At 37.2% G+C, this 20,885-nt stretch overlaps 1 protein-coding gene across 2 annotated transcripts in view; it reads right to left on the bottom strand.

Moving 5' to 3' along the window:
* Positions 1-13,623: 13,623 nt before the first annotated feature.
* The window catches only part of Man2a1 (mannosidase alpha class 2A member 1), a 179,055-nt gene continuing 171,793 nt past the window's right edge, over positions 13,624-20,885 (bottom strand). For both annotated transcript variants that reach the window (XM_046460088.2, XM_058584317.1), the window contains 2 exons: positions 17,906-18,016; positions 13,624-16,394 (listed from right to left, as the gene is read on the bottom strand). In XM_046460088.2, coding sequence (XP_046316044.1) covers positions 16,242-16,394; positions 17,906-18,016 — 264 coding nt within the window. In that variant the 3' untranslated portion in view covers positions 13,624-16,241. The remainder of the gene's footprint in view (positions 16,395-17,905; positions 18,017-20,885) is intronic.

Here is a 20,885-nt window from a genome sequence, read left to right on the forward strand (position 1 = left end):
TTTTTTTTTTAAATATGGTTTTCTACTGACAGCCAAGAAATGACTTCTCTTTTCTAACTTCCCCCAAAATGATGAAGTCCATGATTTAAAAAGTGCAGAGCCACACAGGGACATCATTTCCGCAAATGAAAAATGTCAGCTTAATGTTTGCAAAGATATTAATCCTGTAACATAATGATCCAGACTACTCTGCCTTTGGGAAATTGGAAGCTAGGAAAATAATTTATGCAAGTGAGTGTTGCATCTCGGGCTATGAATGGTCAATGGTTTAAGATCAAGTACTGTTGAGTTTTGCTACCTTGGGGATCACAGAAACATGGGGAGTACAGGGCCTTAGAGATTATTACAGAGAAACTTGGTACAATGAGGGGAGACGATTTCTCTTAGAAAACAGAAGGGATTCGTACTAGGAAGTCTTTCACAGCCTGGCCCCAATCTAGCCCTCCAAGTTTCCCACTCCTCACTCTTCCAGCGGAACAGCAAACTCGGGGACCTTCAGATGCACTGGTTGCATGGCTACAGCTGTGTCTCACAGGCCCCTCGATGGGAACACCCCAGGAATTAGGGTACTAAAGAGTAATGAGCAAACTCACAGCGACTGAGTGTCAAAAATCTTGCCTCTTGCATTTATTCCACCACACAAGGAATATCGTGTTGTTAGAAGTATGAAAGTACCATATTTAGTTAGGTTCCCTTTACAAGGGAAAAAAAAAAGTGGATCATAGTGGTATCTTATTTTGAAGGAAAAAGAGATTATGTATAATTACCATTGGCTACAATTTGTCTCTTCTTAAAAAAAAAAAAATGAGTAGGAGCCACAAAGCTGAGTCTGGCTCTGAGGAAAGGGAGAAAATGGGAGAACAAACACTGAGCAGGAAGCAGAGAAACCACAGTTGTTACCATAGTGATGAACATTCAGTCCGGATGGTGCTGCTGCCGGCTTGTGCTAGTGAGTGGGAGAAAACACTCTCCTTCTGGACTGTGTGACTGAGGACAGAAAAATCTGAGATGACCAATTTAACTCTTTCCTCGACAGCCTAAATCGTATCTCTGTAGGTAGAAGCGATTTTTTAAAATTTATTGTTTTCAGATATGAGGATTGAACCCAGGGTTGCTTTACCACTGAGCTACATCTCCAGATCTTTTATTTTTTTATTGTGAAACAGGATGTCACTAAGTTGCTGAGGCTGGTCTCAAACTTGTAATCCTCCTGCCTCAGCCTCCCAAGTCACTGGGCATACAGGTGATGCTTATAAATGTGTACCACCACATCCAGCTGTAACTAACATTTATTAAGCACCTGCTAAGTAGACGACAAAGTGCTGGATGCATCAGAAAATTAAAGACAAAATCTCCATTTTAAGTATTAAGATTTCAAGAAGGTAAATAATTTATAATTTAATGACTAGCTAATAAAATGACAGAGCCAAGCTTTATACAACAGATCTTTATTTTAATACAATCTAAATGTATTTTCAGTGCAAACCTATTTCTACCAGGCCACAACTATTGCTGTCAAATGACATGGCAAAAATTCATATCCCCTTGAATAATGCAAATGTAAGATATTCATGGTGGTCAAAATCCCAGGTTTTGATAGTTTATAATTTTCCCTGTCTTGCAAGTTTTCTGGAAAAATAATTGATTTTAAGCTTTCTCTTTTTCATTTATAAACTGAATAGGTTTTCTGATAACAGCTTAATTAAATGATTAGGAAATTATCCTAAATGACAGGTTTCAATGCATTTTGAATAAATGTGACAGTATCATGATTTACTGACTATAAATGCTGCCTTGGAGACAGGCAAGGGTTATGGAATTATCATTTACATTATATTTCTTCCAAAATGGAAATACCTTTGAATTTTTAACAACAATCACGTACTACAAGTAGACACAATAAATAATATTGAGAAATTCAAGGGCCCTATAATTCTATTCCCATTCCCTTTTCTACTCCCCAAAATAATAACTGTTGCCAATCATTCTTTGGAACTGCCCTAAAATAATAACTATTGGTGCTTGTCCTTTTTGAACATTTATGTAGATGATAGTGGTTAAAAGTGTGAATTCATATTTCATCTTTGCCACTTACTGTGTAACTGGACAAATTAGCCTCTTAACCCTCAGTTTCTTACATGTAAAATAAGGATAATAATATCATCTAACACAAATATTCAAATACTTAAAATGCTATATGGAATAAATTAGATAATAAGATAAAGTACCTTGCACAGTATGTCAATGTCTTGTAAGTGGTACCATACATGAGTCTGTATCTCTATTTACATACCTCATTTACATACATGAATTATGCTATAAATCTGCAGCTATAAATCTCATTTATCAAAATACCTTAACAAGTATTTCCCTACTGGGATTGTGGCTCAGTGGTAGAATGCTTGTCCAGCACGTGCAGGGCCTTGGGTTTGATTCTCAGCACCACATAAAAATAAATAAATAAAATAAAGGTATTGTGTCCAACTACTTCTAATATATATATATATATATATATATATATATATATATATATATACACATATATATATACATATGTGTATATATATATATATATATATATATACACACACACACACACAGTATTTCCATGTCTTTATTCTTTATTTTATAATTTACTTTATCAATTGCTGGAGAACATCCCACATTATGGATACATAATAATTTAGTTAAATATAATTAATAAAATTGCTTGCAATTTTAATCTGTAGAGGTAGGGTTGGCAAATTTTCTATAAAGGACCAGGTAATAAATATATTTTAGTCTTTTCAGGCCATGCCATCTCTGTTGCAACTGTTCAATTCTATTGTTGTAGCACTAAAACAGCTAGATATGATATATAAATAAGTATAACTATGTTCCAGTAATACTTTATTTTCAAAAATAGGCAATGGGTTGGATTTTTCCATAGACTGTAACTTGTCAATCCCTGATATAATATGCTAATTAGCATTGATACATTTACATCTTTTCTTACTTCTCCTAGTAATTGCTTTTAAATACAGGGTCCCTGGGGAATCTGAACAGTAACAGAATACCATAGACTGGTGGCTTAAACAACAGAAATGTATTTCTGCAGTTCTGAAAGCAAGAAATTTAAGATCAAGGAGCATGCTAATTAGTTTTTGGTGAGACTAATTTCTCCATGGTCCTTACAAGGTGGGGTTGGAGGCATGGGGACAGAGCGTCTTTGATGTCTGATTTTAAATGACCCATGTTGATATGTAACATCAAATTTTCTGCAACTTACACTCCTACCAAATTATGTGAGAGTGCCCAGTATTCTACATCTCATCATTGGTACTTTTTAATCATAACTTACTTTATCCTCTGATAATGTGATAAACCATTATATGCAGCTTTAATTTTCATATCTGATTATTCATGAAAACATCTTTTCATATGCTTGTTGGCAAAATATATTTCTTCATTAGGGAATTTCCATCTTTCATCAACTTTTCTATGTTATTATTTTTCTCCTTTTTTATATGTTAGAGATATTTAACTCTTGTTTACTCAGGACATCCAGGTTTGACCTTTATTATATTCAAAAGCACTTGTTCAATGTGGGTCCCTCACTTACTAGATCCATGAGTTCTATGAAGTCCCATATTTTGTTCCTATCCCTAAGTATAGTGTACTAGGTACTAGTACAGTGTACTAGCTCATAACTGGTAGTACAAAAATGTTTGTTGAATGAATTAATAAATGACATATATATTGTAAATACTGTTATATATTGCTTTGGACTTCTTTTAACTTTATTTATGTCATCTTTGATAACACTATTTTTAATTTGTATGATCAAATTCATCTATTTTTCTTTAGAGCTGTCAAGTTCATACCATGCATAAAAGGGCCTTCTTCTCTCCCAAACAATGTCTTATACTTTTAGTATTGAATTTACAGTCTTATTTTTTGCAATTTGATCTTTAATGTACAGATCAATTTTCATCTGTTTGAAGAAGATATACAGTTTTATCTTCCTCCTAATTAAGATTGTGTTTATTGAACAATCACCTCATTACCACCAATGTGAAATGCAATTTTATCATATTCTATGAAGGATGTGAGTGAGTGTGTGTGTTTGTGTGTATACACACGCATAAGTGCATATATGAATGTTTCAATAAGTGATAAAGCATATCTCTGTTTTTCTTCATTATTTTTTATATTTCATTTTTACTTTTTGCTGTTCTTATGTAAAGGCATTTTCCAGGTAAATACAGTTTCAATTTGTCAACTCTCTGTTGATTCCAGTCAGTCATTCCCTACAGAATAAACCAATAAGAGGAGCAGTGGATCAGGAAAAATTATCTTTCAATCTGACTTTCTTTATTAGCTGCTTGGCTTTAAGCTGCACAGCTTTAAAGACCCATAATCATACCTGTCTGACCTGCTTCACAGAGTTATTGTGAGACTAGGGAGTGAAAATTGATCTGCATATTTAAAGTGCTCTAAAAATTAAAAGTTCTTGACAAGTGAAAATTATTCATATTCCCTATTAGTGACAAGTATCCTGTGGTTTCATCTTGAGAAGACTTTACTCAAATTGACTGGAAATAGGCGAGTAGCATTCTGTGTAAGTAGAAGCAAATCACTGAGAACATCTTCCTCTTGTTATTACAAGTTGTGTTCCAAACCGCACGTGCGTCAGTCCTCCCACAAAATGAATCAAGTACTGAAGGAGTTCTTGTCTGTTTTGTGCCTCTATCATCCTGGCACACTCCTGTCTGTGGAGAACCAGGGTAATCCCTCAGCCTCTGGTTCTCTATCAGGAGCACAGGGAGGCAGAGGAAAGCCCAGGTGTGCCTCTCCAGAGTGGCAGAGGGTAGATCAAGGGAATCTATTTTGTGTACTATATTAGTTTCCTGAGGCTATTTTAATGAATCATCCTACAGGGCATACCTTAAAACAACAGAAGTGTATTATCTCACACTTTAGGATACCAGAGGTCTGAAATCCTGCTGTCTGCAAAGCCACACTCCCTCTAGAGAATTTAGGGGAGAAACTTTTCTGGCCTCTTTCATTTCTGGTAGCTACAGGCATCCTTGACTTGTAGCCACATCACAGCAATTTAAGTCCCTGTGGTCTCATTGCCTCCTCTTCTCTGGTCTTCTCTGACTCTGTCCCTTTAAGGGATATTTGTCAGTGAATTTGGAGCCTTGCACAGATAGATAATCCAGGATGACATCATCTCTAGGTCTTTGACTTCATTACATTTGCAAAGGCCCTTTTTCCAAATAAGGTAACATTCATAATTTCCAGGGATTAGAACATGGATCAGTTGTTTTGTGAGCCACCAATCATGTCAAGTGCCCCATACCACCGGAGGCAGTAAATGTAACCAGGACTCAGTTCACACAGTACTGTATCAACCTGAGCCCCGACTGGCCATAGCGGGCATCAGCCAAATGGGAGCTTGTGCTCAAATGATGGGATTGAAGTTCTGACGTTTTGCTCTTCCAAAAATATACATATAGCTTTTCTCAGACTCAAACTTGACTGAGGTTAAATTCCAGAAAAGATAACATATATAAGTACCTCCCTCCTGCTCCCACTCCAGATCCTCATGTTCCCATAGAAGAATCAAGAGAGGATCACCAAACTAATACACACCCCTTCTTCAAACCACTGTGATTCCTCGTGGAACAGGGTAATTTCCATAACCAGCCTTTCTACCAGGTCCACTGCTGTGTAAGGTACTGCTCAGCCACTCCTTCCAATGCAGCCTTTGTCTCCTCCCATCTCTTCTTAAATTTTTTTTTCCTTTTTAGTTATATGTGACAGTATATTTTGACATATTTATACAAATATGGAGTACATCTTATTCTAATTAGGATCCCAGTCTTGTGGTTGTACATGATGTGGAGATTCCCTATGGTAATCAGTCCTTTCCTTAGTTTTTCAGAGCAAAGCTATAAAGAGTAAGGATTGATTTATTTTTCTTTTTTTTTTTTTTAGTTGTAGATGGAAATAATGTTTATTTGTTTTTCTGTGGTGCTGATGATGGAACCCATTGCCTCACATGTGATTGGCAAGTGCTCTACCACTGAGCCACAACCCTAGCCCTAAGGACTGATTTTTAACCACAGATGGCCAAAGACCAATATAGCTTAAGCTCTAACCTAATTTCTCATCTTGGTTGCTCAAAGACAATTTTCTGTTTTGAAGGTCCCTGTGGCGATCCAGAACCTGTGGCATTCACAAGCTTCCAGTGCTGAGTCACAGGTTGAAGCTCAGCTGTTTTCACATAGTCCTCTCAGGATTTTTCATATCACCCTTCAAATTTGGTCTTTCAACCTCCTCAGAGAAAGCTTCAAGTACATTTTTTTTCAGCTTTAGGTTGTTTCAGGGAAAGGAAACACTGGCATTTACAAAAATAAAGCAAAATATAATAAGTTTTTGCATTAAAGAGATCATTCTATTCTCATCTCCAAACACCCAAAGGTGCCACAACCAAAACACTGAGAAGTAGGACTTCCAAAGGTTATTTGGAAATAACTTAAGTGTTGCCATGGAGAATCAGTTAAAATACATTTTATTTCATCTGCTAAAGCAACTTTTTGCAAAGCAGAAAAAAGTGTTTAGGAAAACTTCTAATTTGGAATCTTGGCAGCATGGCTTTAATTAGTAGAAAAGAAAAAGATTTCTTAGGAGGTGTGGTGACTCGTCCAAGGTCCCATAGCAACTTTTGGCAGAATTCAGACTAGAATCCAGATTGCTAGATGCCAATCTAGTGCTCTTTCCATTACTATTGCCACATTTCTCATTCTCTTTTATAATTAAAATATTCCTGGAAGTGACAGCTGCAGAGCTTCCACCTGAAGTTGGAGATTAGTGTTAAAAGCCCTGAGTTCTACAAATCAGATACAAGGTTAGCAAACTTTTTTCTGTAAAAGGCCATTAGGAAATATCTTTAGCTTTGCAAGCCATATGGTCTGTGTTAAAACTACTTCACTCTGCTATAGGATAGCCATAGAAAATATGTAAACAAATGGTTTTACTGTGTTCTAAAATAAAACTTTATCAAAACAAGCAGTGGGCTAACTTTGACCTGCTATAAATGATAGTGTGTAGATTTCTGGATTAACCAAGGTGGGTATTCAATTTCATCAACCTTTATTTTCCAGTTCTATAAAATGAGCATAACAATATTCTACGCTTTACAGGGCTATAAGGATTAAATGATAGAAAACATGTCATGTGTTCACAGTGCCTGCCACATGACACAAAAAATATTGCCTATTTATTATTATTATTATTACCAGCATTATTTTACTTCTGACCATTTCTTCTGGAAAAGGAGGAGAAACAATGAAATCAACATTTAGTGACCTTTCTTTTCCCCTGGCCCTAGGCAGACACATTCAACCATGGTCATGAGCTCTCTGCTGCTTTTCAAGCTTCATCAGATAGCTGACTATCACAATCTATACAGAGGGCAACTCGGACTCAGCTCCCATGCTCAAGACAGAGTTTGCCTTCCCCTTAGATCCCAGGCAAATTCTAAATTCCTACAGCATCATGGCTCCTTGACACCAGGTAGTTTTCTTTTTAAATATTGAATAGCTCTCATTTTCATTGTTTATTTCTAGAGATTATAATGCAGCCAGGTGCAGCATTTCAAAGACCAGACATTTTTACCAGTGCCACCTTGCCTGTAGCCTTTCCTTGTAATTTGAAATTTTGTATTACAAAGAGCTTCACTTTCCCTGAACCTGTCAAAGCTACAAGAGTGGGGGGCCTGTGTCTCTGGGTTACAGCTCTGTGGAAACCTCACACATTTCCATCATGTAAATGGGATGGGATTCAGGAGAAGGTGGCCCTGTCTTTCACCTCTTGTAGTTTTACTGAATTATGAAACCTCATCATTATTACACTTCAATGACACAGGTCCAAGAGATTGCATTATGACAAGGTTTTGCTAAACTTTAAAATAATATAGAACCCTTTTAAAGCTAAAAGTGTTTTAATAATGTGTCTCATTAATTCTTTAACCTCTTATCTGTGTGAAAAATATTCCTGAGTTTATGGCTGACAAATTAAACCCCAGAGACAGCTCTGAAATAGATTGACTGTGGACTAATGAAAGAAGCTACTTTAATGCCCTGTAAAATTGTTCTGTCCAATCTTAGATTCTACTCTTTATTTCACTTATAAGGTTTCATCGTATTACTATAGAGTTCTGTAGTCAACAGTTTCATCTGTAAGAAATTTACATTTCACAATTGCCTGAATGAAATATCATATAGTTATAAAGGAAAAAAAATCACAAATTCAGATATACATGTCCTTTCCTTCACAATTATTAAATGATTGTATGTAGTTCTATCAAGGTTTCCTAAAAACTATACACATGTAATTTCTTGCCAGGAGGGAAGGCAAGGGTGTGGGAAGGTGTGAGCTGAGCCTGGAAGGGTAAGAAGAGTGGCTGGACACTGGCCACACAAAACCAAGAAATCTCACGTGTGGTAGAAGTTTGTGAAGGGCGATTGTTGGAAATTAGACTGAAAATGTTTTATCTAAACCTGGCACTCTAGACAAAGGAGGGTCTCCCTCTGTACTCCCAGACCATCTATGATTTGTGCCATTCAAATGATCCTCTTGCCCTTTCATCTTAAGTCATCTGAACTCCACCTTTCCTATAGAAAGGGGCAGGATTAAGGTACTGCTCTCCTGAGCCCAGCAAAGGTAACTTGTCCCAGTGACAAACTGAGTTGATGTTTATTGATTGAAAGTGTGACACAAAATCTGAAACTGCTTTCAGTTTCTATTAATGGTGCCCCATTAATTTTAGATGAGGATGAATTTGTAGATTTTACTTAATAGATTTTTTCCATCATATACACTTAATTAGAACAAATAAATTAAAAAATAGATTTTTAGCTTAAAAATAATCATATTAACTGCACTTGAAAAATCCATTTAAATGACAAAAAAAATAATAATAGTGAGTCAAATTATTTTTCTTGTAAAGTCACTTCCACACAGCCAGTCTGAAATGATTCCATCCTACACGAAGCAAGGAAATACCCCCCACAAAGAGCAAGTGCTGTGAGTCTCCTGCTGCCTGGAGGAGTTTCAGACCAAAACAAAGGCCAACTCTAACTTCAGACCACGCTATAAGGCTAGCTGACCAATAAGGACTCCCTTTGATTTAGTGAGAAGAGTTTCCAGCATCCAGACCCAAGAGACACATTGCTTAACATTGTCATGTAGATCTGGAACTCAAAAATGAGCCCCAAGGCTGTGAATTTAAAAAAAAATAATGGAAAGCAATGCAGAGAAAATTGGAAGCCAAGAACACTAGACCACGTGTAAAGCCCTCAGAATTTCTTCTTTTAAGTAGCACTATTCCAATTTTCATCCTTTATAGATTTGGAAATTCATGTAAGATTCTTCTATGAAACAAATTTGTTCTGAAAATTTTCAAAATATTAAAAAGTTGCCATACTTCAAAGAAGCTAGCCATCACTGACTCCCATCTCCACCCCTGCCTCTTCCTTAGACATTCAGAAGATTCATCTTACTTGACAGGAGCTAGCCTTGGCTCCATATTTGAATTAAAATACTATCTGCCAAAGGAATCGTGCAATTTTCAGGCATTTTGCTAGTACATCTTTGATCACTCTTGTTTTCAAAATCCTGTCTTCTCTCCTCATATTCAGAAAAAAAACCCTCTTTGTAATGTAATGAATTAAGCAGTTTTAATAAAAACTTGAAGAAAAATGTGCAAGGTAGTAGGGATAAAATGAAAGGGCATGTTGGGAGGGATTGACTTCACAACCAGGCATTAGTCACTGAACACACCAGTCAGCAGAACCTATGTAAGAGCATCATTTGGGGCAGTGGTGACACCCAACGGCATCAGTTTAAATGTCTCTAGATCTTTGTGACATAGTAGTAAACTCAAAATGGTAAAAAGTAAAATAGTTTATCATTTCTATAACAAGAAGGTTGGTGTGGGTTCATCTGGCAGCTCAACTCCATCAGAAACCTCTTCTCAGGTTTTACTGAGAGTTCATTCAATCGACTTTTGTGCTCAGGCTGGTCTTTGCAGAGGCACAAATGGCTGCAGCAGTTCCAGCATTAATTTTGACCCAGCACTGGCTTAGAATATTGACACATGTGGGTAACTTGCTCTCCCCTCTTAAGGAGGCCTCTCCCAGTAACCCCCAACTAATTTCCTATAATGGCCTATTGGCTAGAATAGTATCTTATGTCAATTCTTAAACCAATCACCTAGGCAGGAAAAGGAAATTATTATGACCAATTTAAACCAACTATGACTCACCCCCTTCTGAGGCTCATGGCTACCTAGTACCTAAATAAAATCAGGGTTTTATTAGGAAGGTAGATGGTGGAGGGCCTTTGTTGGTTGGTAGGTGCAGTACCTACCGTATCTTCCATGAGGTCACATATCCTTTGGGAGGATTAGCTTGAAACAGGTCTATGTTCACTTCTGAGGGTTTTGAGCAGGGAAATAATGAACAAATAAATATAATTAGGATGCAAAAATTTTGCAGCCTTTTATTCTGAAATCATAGTTTTTATTTCTTAATATTTACATTATTAAACATATTATCCTTTATTGAATCAATGTCTACTGAACCATGCTGTTCCACATGTAAGGATAGGAGCTGAGCAAGATGGCCAGGCTTCTTGTCTTCCAGGGAGTTTACATTCTACTGGGGAAATCCGACGTACAAAATTTCTGGTTTGGCTCTATTAATAAGGGAAAAAAACAGAGGAGGGGGAGGGGGAGGGACTTTGGGAAGGCAGCAGCGTGGAGGTATGCAAATTGGCTGGCCAAGGAGATTCTTGAGATGATACTTGAGCCATAACCAGAAGGAAAAGAGGGAACCTGCCATGGGGAAATGAAAGTGGAGACTCCAAAGCTGAGAAAGCAAGTGCAAAGCTCCCAAGAAGAGTAATGTTGGCATGTTCGAGCCATAAAAACCTGGACTACAGTAAGACTGGGCTGAAGACAAGGCTGGCCTGGGTCAGGAAAGGATTTCTTAAACACACACACACACACACACACACACACACACACACACACACATGCTAAAATTCAGGCAGGGAAAGGACAGGGACCAGGTCAAGGAGGGCTTTTCAGCCATGACACAAGTTTATATGTCATTTCAAATGAAATGGGAAACAGATTTTCAACAGGGAAGAAGCCTTCTAAATTTCAGTTTTTAGAAGCTGTCTTAGGCTTATGTGTCATAAAAGAGACAGGACAGGGAGCAGGCAGCTGTTCCAAGGCAAAGGCAGCAGTTTAGGTATAATATGGTCCTCAGAGTTGGGTGAGGACAGATTTCACAAGATGCTTCCGGCAGTGGAGATTACAGGGTTTGGGACTTAATTGTCAAGGGTTTAGAAAAATTCAACAGCAAGACAGATTCTCTACTTGGAAAGTCTGCTAGGCCAGTGCTTCAGTGAGCACATGGACTCTCTGGGGAGCTTGTTAGATTGTAGATTGATTCAGTCTGTCTGGGCTAGGGTCTGAGAGTCTGCAGTTCTAACAAGTTTCCAGGTAATGCCAAAGCTTCTGGTCTGGCCACCACACTTGGAATAACAGGATGCTAGCAAAATATGACCTCAATTTGCATTTTCAGTTGTATTTTTTACTGTCTCTACATACCACATGCTCCAGACTGGTGTTCCAGTATGGCAATCTTGTGGTACTACTTCAAATAAACTAAAATGAGATGGTTACTATGTTTCATGTTCAAGAGCCACCTGTACCTAGTAGCTAACACACCAGTTAGTGCATATATAGAGAACTTTTTATCAAATAAGTTTTATTGTTCAGTGCTGCTTCAGAGGAAACTATTTCTAGTTTCCTAGGTTGTGCCAGACATGTTACCATGTTTTCCTCATCCTCATCTTTAATGGGGAACATTCCTCTATCTTTCCTGAAACTCAAATGAGGTGTGTTCTCTACTTCCTTTAAATCTGCCAGCCACATTGGGTTTCCCTCTGTGATGTATATCAACTGCACTTTCTTATCATCCACAGAATATTGGTACCTAAATCCCATTTCTCTACCTGTAGAACCCCGTTTTACTTGGATTGAGAGTAGGGCATTACTTCTCACCCATTTGTCCATATTATTCAGTTCAACCTAACTCTACAGGTTAGCATAATCATGAGCACATGAGCCAGCTGAGCGCCCAGGTCACAGAACATTTGATAAAATTATTAAATGCTTTCCCCACAAGGATCTCTAAGATGGCTGGATGTGAGTCTGGATCTTCTGGTAGCCATCCTGTCATCAAATGGGCAGACCTCGCCAGAGGATGAGCACAACCAAGAAATAAAGACAGATCCTGGATAACATCACACACTTGGCTAGATAGCTGAATTTTGGGAACACTAGTTACTAGATACTGGGGACAAGTTCCTTTTCTTTCTTTTTTTTTTTTTGGTATCAGGGATTGCTTAGGGGTGCTAAGCCACTGAGCCACATTCGCAGCTTCCCAGCCTTTTTATTTTAACACAGAGTCTCACTGAGTTACTTAGGGCCTTGCTAAGTTGCTGAGGCTGGCTTTCAACTTGTGATCCTCCTGCCTCAGCCTCTGGAGTTGCTGGGATTACAGGCATGCAACAAATTCCTGTTTTTTCTTTAGTTGTACCAATGAACTCTTGTTCACTACAATGTCTTTAAGACATCTGCATTCTACTTTGACATATAGGACTACCAACATGATACTTGATAACATACTCCCTTTTGATCCAACCATTTACAATCACAATTGCCCTTGGTTGCTTTCATATCACAGGTCTGTGTGATGCATTGTGAATGAACATAAGCCCATCTAAACTAAAACAATTTTCACCAATTTTAATATTATAATTATATTGATACTGAAATTTTTTGGAGCTAAACTTAGTTTTCATTGTTTCCCAATAAAATCTAGTTTTATTAATTTCGCTAGATTTTCTGCATATGCATATTATAAATTGATTAATCTCTACTGCCCAAGTCACCCAAGACAAGTCCAAACTTCCTAGGTAGCATGTATCATTTACCTGGTTAATCCACAGGATTATCTGCTATTTACTCTCGCCTACCTCCTAGCTTTGAAGGAACCCCCTTAAAGCCACTATAGCTGTGCTCTAGCCTGGGCCAGCAGGCTGGGGCTGGGGCTGGGGGTGCCTCCCAGATCTCACTCCTCCTGCCTGCTCTACACTCTGAATCAACCCACATGGACCATTTTAGCTTTATCTTTGGCTCGCAGACTCATCATCTTTGTCTTGCTCACACTGCATGTAGAATCTGACAACAATCTCTCCACCTCCTAAGTGGCTCAAGAGTGGTCTATGGGCATAGCCGCTGGGACAGTTCCTAGACTCCAACCCAAAGATGCCCCCAAAACCCGACACAAAACTCATCACCACCCATCTGTCACCTGTTCTCTAGAACTGCCTTTTCTAACCAGAACTGGGCTGATGAAGGGATAATTATTTCATGAAAGAACAAAGAATGGGCTTTCACTACCTTATCCCCTAATCCTGTCACATTTTAACATTTAATTAAACATTTTAATATATCGGTTTACAAACTAGGATTAAGAACCACTCTAGAGGACCATGCACAGGATAAGATTATCTTTTATTAGAGATCTTATATTACATATTCCCAAAAAGATATAAAATCTTCCAAGAGAAAATATCAAAACCTGTTGATTCCAAGGTGAACAAAATAATCAAAATGAAAGTAAACATTTTCTTCTGGACAGAGGAATGTGGAAACATTTCAGCACAAGTACAACAAAGACATGGGAAGAGAATTATGATGTTTTACAGCATTTTGTTTTAATCAGTATTTGTAGAAAAGAAAGATGCTGAGTTCTCCATCAGTGCAGTTATAACCCCAAATTAAACTTTCAAAGAAAGGGGAGGGTGGGGAGAAAGCAGTGAATACTTGGTCAACTGAACAACTGTGATAATGAATGTTAAAAAACCCAATCAAGCAAATATCCACCAAGAACACAACTGAAGTGTATGGTTTGAAGTGTGTGCTGGAGACACTAAAATTATTCAGTCAGTTCTTGACCACAACCCAAAGCAAAAGCATCCTCTCATTTCCCTGATGATGTATTCTAAAAAGAACTTTAAAAAGCAGAAACTTGCTGGTTAGAGAGAATTTCCGCTTCACCTGTGAAGAGCTGGTGGCAACACACACTGAATAAAAACCCCGACTAACATGGGACAGATCCATCTCAAACACCCAAAAGTGGCAATGCCACTGTTATTGCATCAGATTTTTTATTTCATCTGATCAGAAATTCCAGAGTGATAAAGCACACCCACTTAACCACAGAACACAGTGAACTCCCATAGGAAGGTATACATTAAAGATGCAATAAAAATACTGATCTCTCCTGGGATGTGCTTCTGGCAATCCTGACGTCTATAGATGTCCACAAAACTAAGTGGTTTTTGTTGTTGTTTTCCAGTTGTTTGTTCCTCCCCCAAACTAGGAAGAAAACTTATAGTACATATTTATTGCATGAAATTACCCTCTTGTAACATCTTAGTCAATATGGTATTGTAGGAGTTTATGAATGAACACAACAGGTATCTTAGAAGCTGCATCTTGAGTGAAAATTCAGAGAGTAATTTGTAAATTACATGGTGAAATAGAAATAGTTCTAATAAGATAAAGGTTTTTGGAATGACGAGAGGTAAATGGAAGTTTAAAGTCAGATAATACTAAGTTTATTACGTTAACACAAAGAGAGTTTTCAAAACTACATATTCAAGAGTCTTTTCTGTGCTGAAAACAAAAATTTGAAATGTTGCTAATGTGCCAGTTTATTTTTACATTAAGGAAACAATGCTCCTCAATGTATTTTAATAAAAGTACTGTAATGGCACATGGGCTTAGAACTATATGCTGAGGTTAGCACACACAAGTTTGAAATTGGCTGAACAAACATAGTCTTTAGTAAGATTCATTATGATGAGCTACATATAAGTGGATTTCAAAACAGGGTCTATTTTAAAGCATTCTCTTTTTCAGTATGGTTAACTACTGTGAATGGAAACAGTATTTGGATTTTGCATGTTGCAAAACCCTTGCTTCAAGTTGCAGTTTCCTTGGCAGCAGCATATTTTAATTAACAATATTTTTCTTCCTTGTTTTGTTTTCTGACATCTCAGTACATTCAAATAGTCAAAATGTTTAGAGTAACACCACCACAAATTTAATGAAACAGATCAGAATGTGGCCAGCATTGTCAGGCAAAAATTACACAATTTATGTGTCATAGAAAGGCCCCCCTCCAGCCTCCCAATACCTCCCCCCTTTCCCAGACAGGAATATGGACACCAAAAAATTTAACAAGACTTATAAAAAAATAAGGCACATTTATTTTGATATGGTAATTTAAAAATAGAAAACCCCATTCTCAGAACACCTGTATTCAAATGAGCTGTGTAAAAAGACACCTTGTGGTACCTAAAATAGGTTCATGGTACCTATGGAATTGCTTTTTCTATTTTAGTGACAATGGAATAAATTGCACCTATCCCACATTGTCAAGTAATGAAAATATGCCTCTTTTTCTACTGTTGAATGATTCCAAATCAGGTATTTAGGGAAATACAAAGGGTAGGAAAGGAAGAATCAAGAGATTCATTAGAAAAAGGTGTGACTATCAACTATGTTTATCATAAGGGTTGAGGGATTGCACTTTTCCACATATTTCAACACACAACATTTTTCTAGCTTGTATGAATGATTGCAACCATTTTGGCCTTTAGCTATTATCCACAAACTTTTTATTCCATTTCGGTAAAATGGCATTTTTATAAAATTAATGAAGAACCAGCAATGCAAATACTTTGAAGAATCTCTTCACAACCCCCAACACAAACATAATTAGTCAGCATTTAACCTGAGATACAATCTGTTGAGAGGTTTTCTTTAAACATTTCTTCATTTGTTGCATCAATTCACACTGACAGTGGCAGCTCATGGGAGGAACAATAAAAAAAAAAAAAAAAGAAAAAGAAAAACCTGGTTGACAGCATGGCTTTTTCCCCCCTTTGCAGATCTGATTTAAAAAAGAAAAAAAAAAAAAAATCACAGAATTCATGTTCTCACAGTAGCCAGAAACTAAAATAATGTGCTTCCCTTATTGCACGTCAAACCAAAAAAGTTATAAAAGCCAATGCTTTCCACTCCAAATGTGAAAGTCGGACATTCACCTCAACCGGATTCGGAATGTGCTGATTTCCATGGGACTCAAGTAGATCACACTTATATTTTGGGCAACTGGAGGTTTATGCATCAAGGATAATGATGAAGGAACAAAATCTTCAATAGTAAACGTGTTAAAAAGTTTATATACTGATATCTAAAAAGTAAAGGGACAAAAAATTAGCATATTTAGACCAACTCTTAAGATTAGTAGTATATCTATATATTCAGTAAAAACAACGTATAGAAGGGAGTAAAACAGTATGTTGGAAAAAAAAAAAAAAACAAAGGGAGGGATTAAGTCTACGTATACATGTATAAACATGCTTAAACCTATAGACCATTCCTGGAGGGAAATAGGAAGCTGTTATAATAGTCAGGGGCAATCTGCTCTGCATTCCTTTCTGTAGTTCTTGACAATTTTATCCCGCACAGGAGTTACTTTTTCAATAAGAGAAAGGACATCTATGAACCAAGTTTTAAAAATCCTTAGACTCTTTCTGTCAATACTTACACCTTACAATGATGGTTCACAACCATTTTTTTTCTGTTTCAACAGAACTGGAAAGGTCATTTGGAAAGTGCATTCTTCATACCTGCTAGGCTATTCTAACATATCTCTCTGGATCATATAACCCCCTCAGGGACTCAATGTCTCAGCGCTAGAATGCTTACAACCAAATATACTCAATCAACAATAAGGTAGAGTGCAAATATAATGGGAAAAAAAAACCCAAAATGCCAATGCTTTTTGGCACCAATTTCATAGAAGATTTGGTAAAAATAATATAAGTCTATCCAAACAGATATAGGACTTCTACCAGATTTCCTATTCTTTTCAGATCTTACACATGTGCTAGTGTGTAGAGTTGGAAATGAGCTGCCTGGGTCTGGTTTGTGGTATATTTATGGGGTTTAGGAGGAAAGCTGGTCAGCTGAGTTGCCTCATGGGGCAGACCTGCCTACACGCTGGAACCAGCTCCATTTGCCTTCTCTTAGTCACAGCTCAGAGACAGAGAGGCAGGAGACTGGAGGCTCATTTCCTTCCTGATGAAACTGCCAGCAAGATCAATTAAGAGAAATAAAAAGTAGGCAGGTGCCCTTCAGTGCTCAGGCTGAAGATCTTTTGGCCTGCAGAGTGCTGACTCATATGCAAATCTGGATTAATCAGAAGACTTAGATGTACATTTACTTCTCAAAAGGAATCAACTGATTGGAAGACTGTACAGCTGCCACTGGGGTTGTGGTCAATTAATTCAATGTTCATGCTGATGCATCTTATTGCTATGCCGGTCAGCTTCAGTCATAAAACTTGCCTTGGCCTGTGTAGGATATGGGCTTAGCACAACTGAACTGGATGGTATGTGAGCATGTGCAGTCTAGGGGAGGAAATTAAAAGGGGGAGAGATATTATGTCGTCATCTAGAAATGGAAGCCGGAAGAAATGACATGAGCCTAGCCTTCAAATGTGCACAGGTTCCAGTCATGTTTGACAAAAATCAAATACTTTCTTAAGCTTTAAGCTAACTTGCAGGCTGAGGAAAAGAAGTCAGTGAGGAGACAATGAAAGATTATCTTATTGTCAGGGCTATTTTCAGAAAATGAGGATTTTTGTCAAAGCAAATTAGCTTGACCAGCAAAAAAAAAAAAAAAAGCCTTTCAACTTACCTTTCCCTGAGTCGTAGAACAAAGCAGCCCCATGCCACTGGTAGAGAACTGGCAACCAAAGCCTTTCCTGTGGAGGATTAAGGCTGCATCACTGGAATACCCCTTGCCTTCCTGCAAATGAGCACAACACCAACACACCACAGAAATATTAAAAGCAAGTATTTACAGCACTGTTCATCATTATCTTGATGTCAGCACCCTCAAACTACATTTAGAAATTTAATTAGACATATTCATTTCTTCTCAGGCTCCACACTCACTGGGCCTATCCATCTGCTACACCCATCACCCCCATCCTCACTGAGCCAGGTGACAATATGCTGTAAGGTTACTGGTTAAGTAACTTCATGCCTTGGTTCCCCTACAGTCCTTGAGGACTCAGGCTTCCTTTGTATACAAATTATGCACTGTTTTATCAACAATTCTTCAAGTAAGGCTTTCTTTCTTTCTTTCTTTTTTTTGGTACCAGAGATTGAACCCAGGGGCACTTTACCCTGAGCCACATCCCCAGTCCTTTTTATTTTGAGACAGGGCCTTGCTAAATTGCTTAGAGCCTCAGTATATTGCTGAAGCTGGCTTTGAACTTGTGATATTTCTGCCTCAGCCTCCTAAGTCACTGGCACTGCAGGTTTGTGCCGTACCCAGCTTCTCCTTCTCTCTCTCTCTCTCTCTCTCTCTCTCTCTCTCTCACACACACACACACACACACATACACATTTTATATACAGTTCTGTTGAACAAAATGTACATGAATGTAGTTCTTATCTAGTCACTGAATGATTTATATCCATCTTAAAACTGAAACATGAATTTCCTTATGAAATACTAATTTTTGCTAATTGTATTAATATTCTTAATCTTTAATGTATTGGTTCATTATTTTTATACAAGAGACATTTAAATTGAATTAGTTATGCTTATCACTTGCAAGGACAGCCAACATTTATTAGCATGATGTATTATTTAAATTCACATAACACAAACCATTCTTTCTGGGCAGACAAACAGAAAAATACTAAGTATAAACCAGTCAGTTACAGGTACAAGCTCAAACTTTCTTGCAGCCAAATTTCTTGAGTTCATTTAAATAATGATGTCATGAATGGTTCAGGTTCTTTAATATTTTAAATTACAATTATCTTAATAAATGTTATATTTTCCCAAGTGGCAAGATGTTTATAATAAACAAACTGAATGAAAAATTCATGGAAATTTTAAGAAATGTACACTTATTCAAAGTAGACTCATATGCTGCTTGTCACTGACATAGTGAGGAAAATGATCTCTTTCTCTCTTCTCAGGCCATGGATATGAACATGTCCAAGCTCTTGATCATCCTCTCTAGGGGACAAGAATAGTTAATGTGCTATAGAGACATCTTTTCTGAATAGCTGCCAGCATTTCCACCACGGACTTGATTTTAATGTGCCTGAACAGTTTAAAGCTGTCCTCACCTCAGATTCTTGGCTGGAATAACCTATGTTATGATGTTTCACACCATTATTTAAAGTGGTATTACTAAGATTTTCTTTGAGTTGTGAGTCACCATAGAACCACATGATACACACAACAAGTTTAAATCATATGAAATTTCACCTCCCCACACACAGAGCATAAAAATGCTTCATTTATATACATAAGATTTCCAGAAGAATGACAAAGGGAACTCGATCATGTGCCAATGGTGTAGCTGGGAGTTTTTACAAGTATCAGTTTCTTTGTCTGTAAAATGGAGCTAAAGCTTGTCTCTTCCTGCATGAGGGAACTGCTTGAATTAATCTAATGAAAATACTATGTGCAGTGGCCTCACAAAGCCTGGTAGGGCAGAGTGTGTGTGGAGAAGCTGTAGAGATGAGCAAGAGCCTGGGCTGGGAGTCAGAAACCTGCAATATGACTCCTGCTCTGCAATTTACTAGCTGCTGAGTTTAGCGACACCAGGTTTTCCTTTTCTGTAATAGGGAGATGAAATAAAATAGCATAAAAAAGACTTGTTCCAGTGTCTGGCACATAGGACATCCTTTGGCTATTAGTATTTTTTATCAATGTAATCCATCAAATAAATATTGATGATAATTTTCTAAAACTAACAAATTAACCATACTCTCATTTAAACTCCCCCTTCCTTTTTTTGATATTGGGAATTGAACCCAGGGGCACTTTATCATCGAGCCACATCCCTAGCCATGCTTACTTTTTCTTTTGAGACAGGTTCTTACTTAGGGCCTTGCTAAATTGCTGAGACTGGCTTTAAACTTGTGATCCTCCTGCCTCAGCCTCCCAAACTGTTGGGATTACAGGCATGCACCACGGCTCCTAGCTCATTTAAATTCTTATTCATGAATTTCCTTTATTGACATTATAACTTTGTAGCTAGAAAAACAGAGAACCCTCAAATTATATGTCTACAGTTGTGTATCAAAATCATTACAAGTCCTTGTGTGGATTCACAGGTTAGATGGCCTTTTAATTAGACTCCTTTGGAAGCACTGTTAACCTAAAGCATTTGACCATTTTAACTCATTGCACCATCCTTAAAATCCACTTGATAGCAGAAATTGTTAAAATATCTGCAACACATTTGCTCTTAGAATGAAAAATTCCTAACTCTGTTACCAAAGGGGTCAAAAAAATGGAAAGGAAAATATAATACCTTTGAAATTCTATTTCTGAATTTCATAAGAGATTTAAAAAACTATACAAAAGTAGAGATGAAGCCATAAAACTTACTTTTCATTGAGATAAAAAGTTCTACTTTCTCTAAAAACTAAAATTAAATCATTTTGTAAGGACTAACTGAAATAGTAATTATCTTGTCCAAGTTTTTAAAAAATCAAATATTCATGAAAGTATCAGTTTTCAAGCAAAAAATACCTGAGGCAAACCAGAAGTTTTTCAGTTTCAAAGTCTGTCTAGACATTTTATTTCCAAGAAAACTGTTTTTCAAAGTAGTGAAACTGTGAATTTAACTTGAATATGGATG

The sequence above is a fragment of the Marmota monax genome, unplaced genomic scaffold, assembly GCF_021218885.2.
Source record: "Marmota monax isolate L192 unplaced genomic scaffold, Marmota_monax_Labrador192_F-V1.1 WCK01_AAM20220418_F8-fsc00006, whole genome shotgun sequence".
In the NCBI taxonomy this organism is placed as follows: Eukaryota; Metazoa; Chordata; class Mammalia; order Rodentia; family Sciuridae; genus Marmota; species Marmota monax.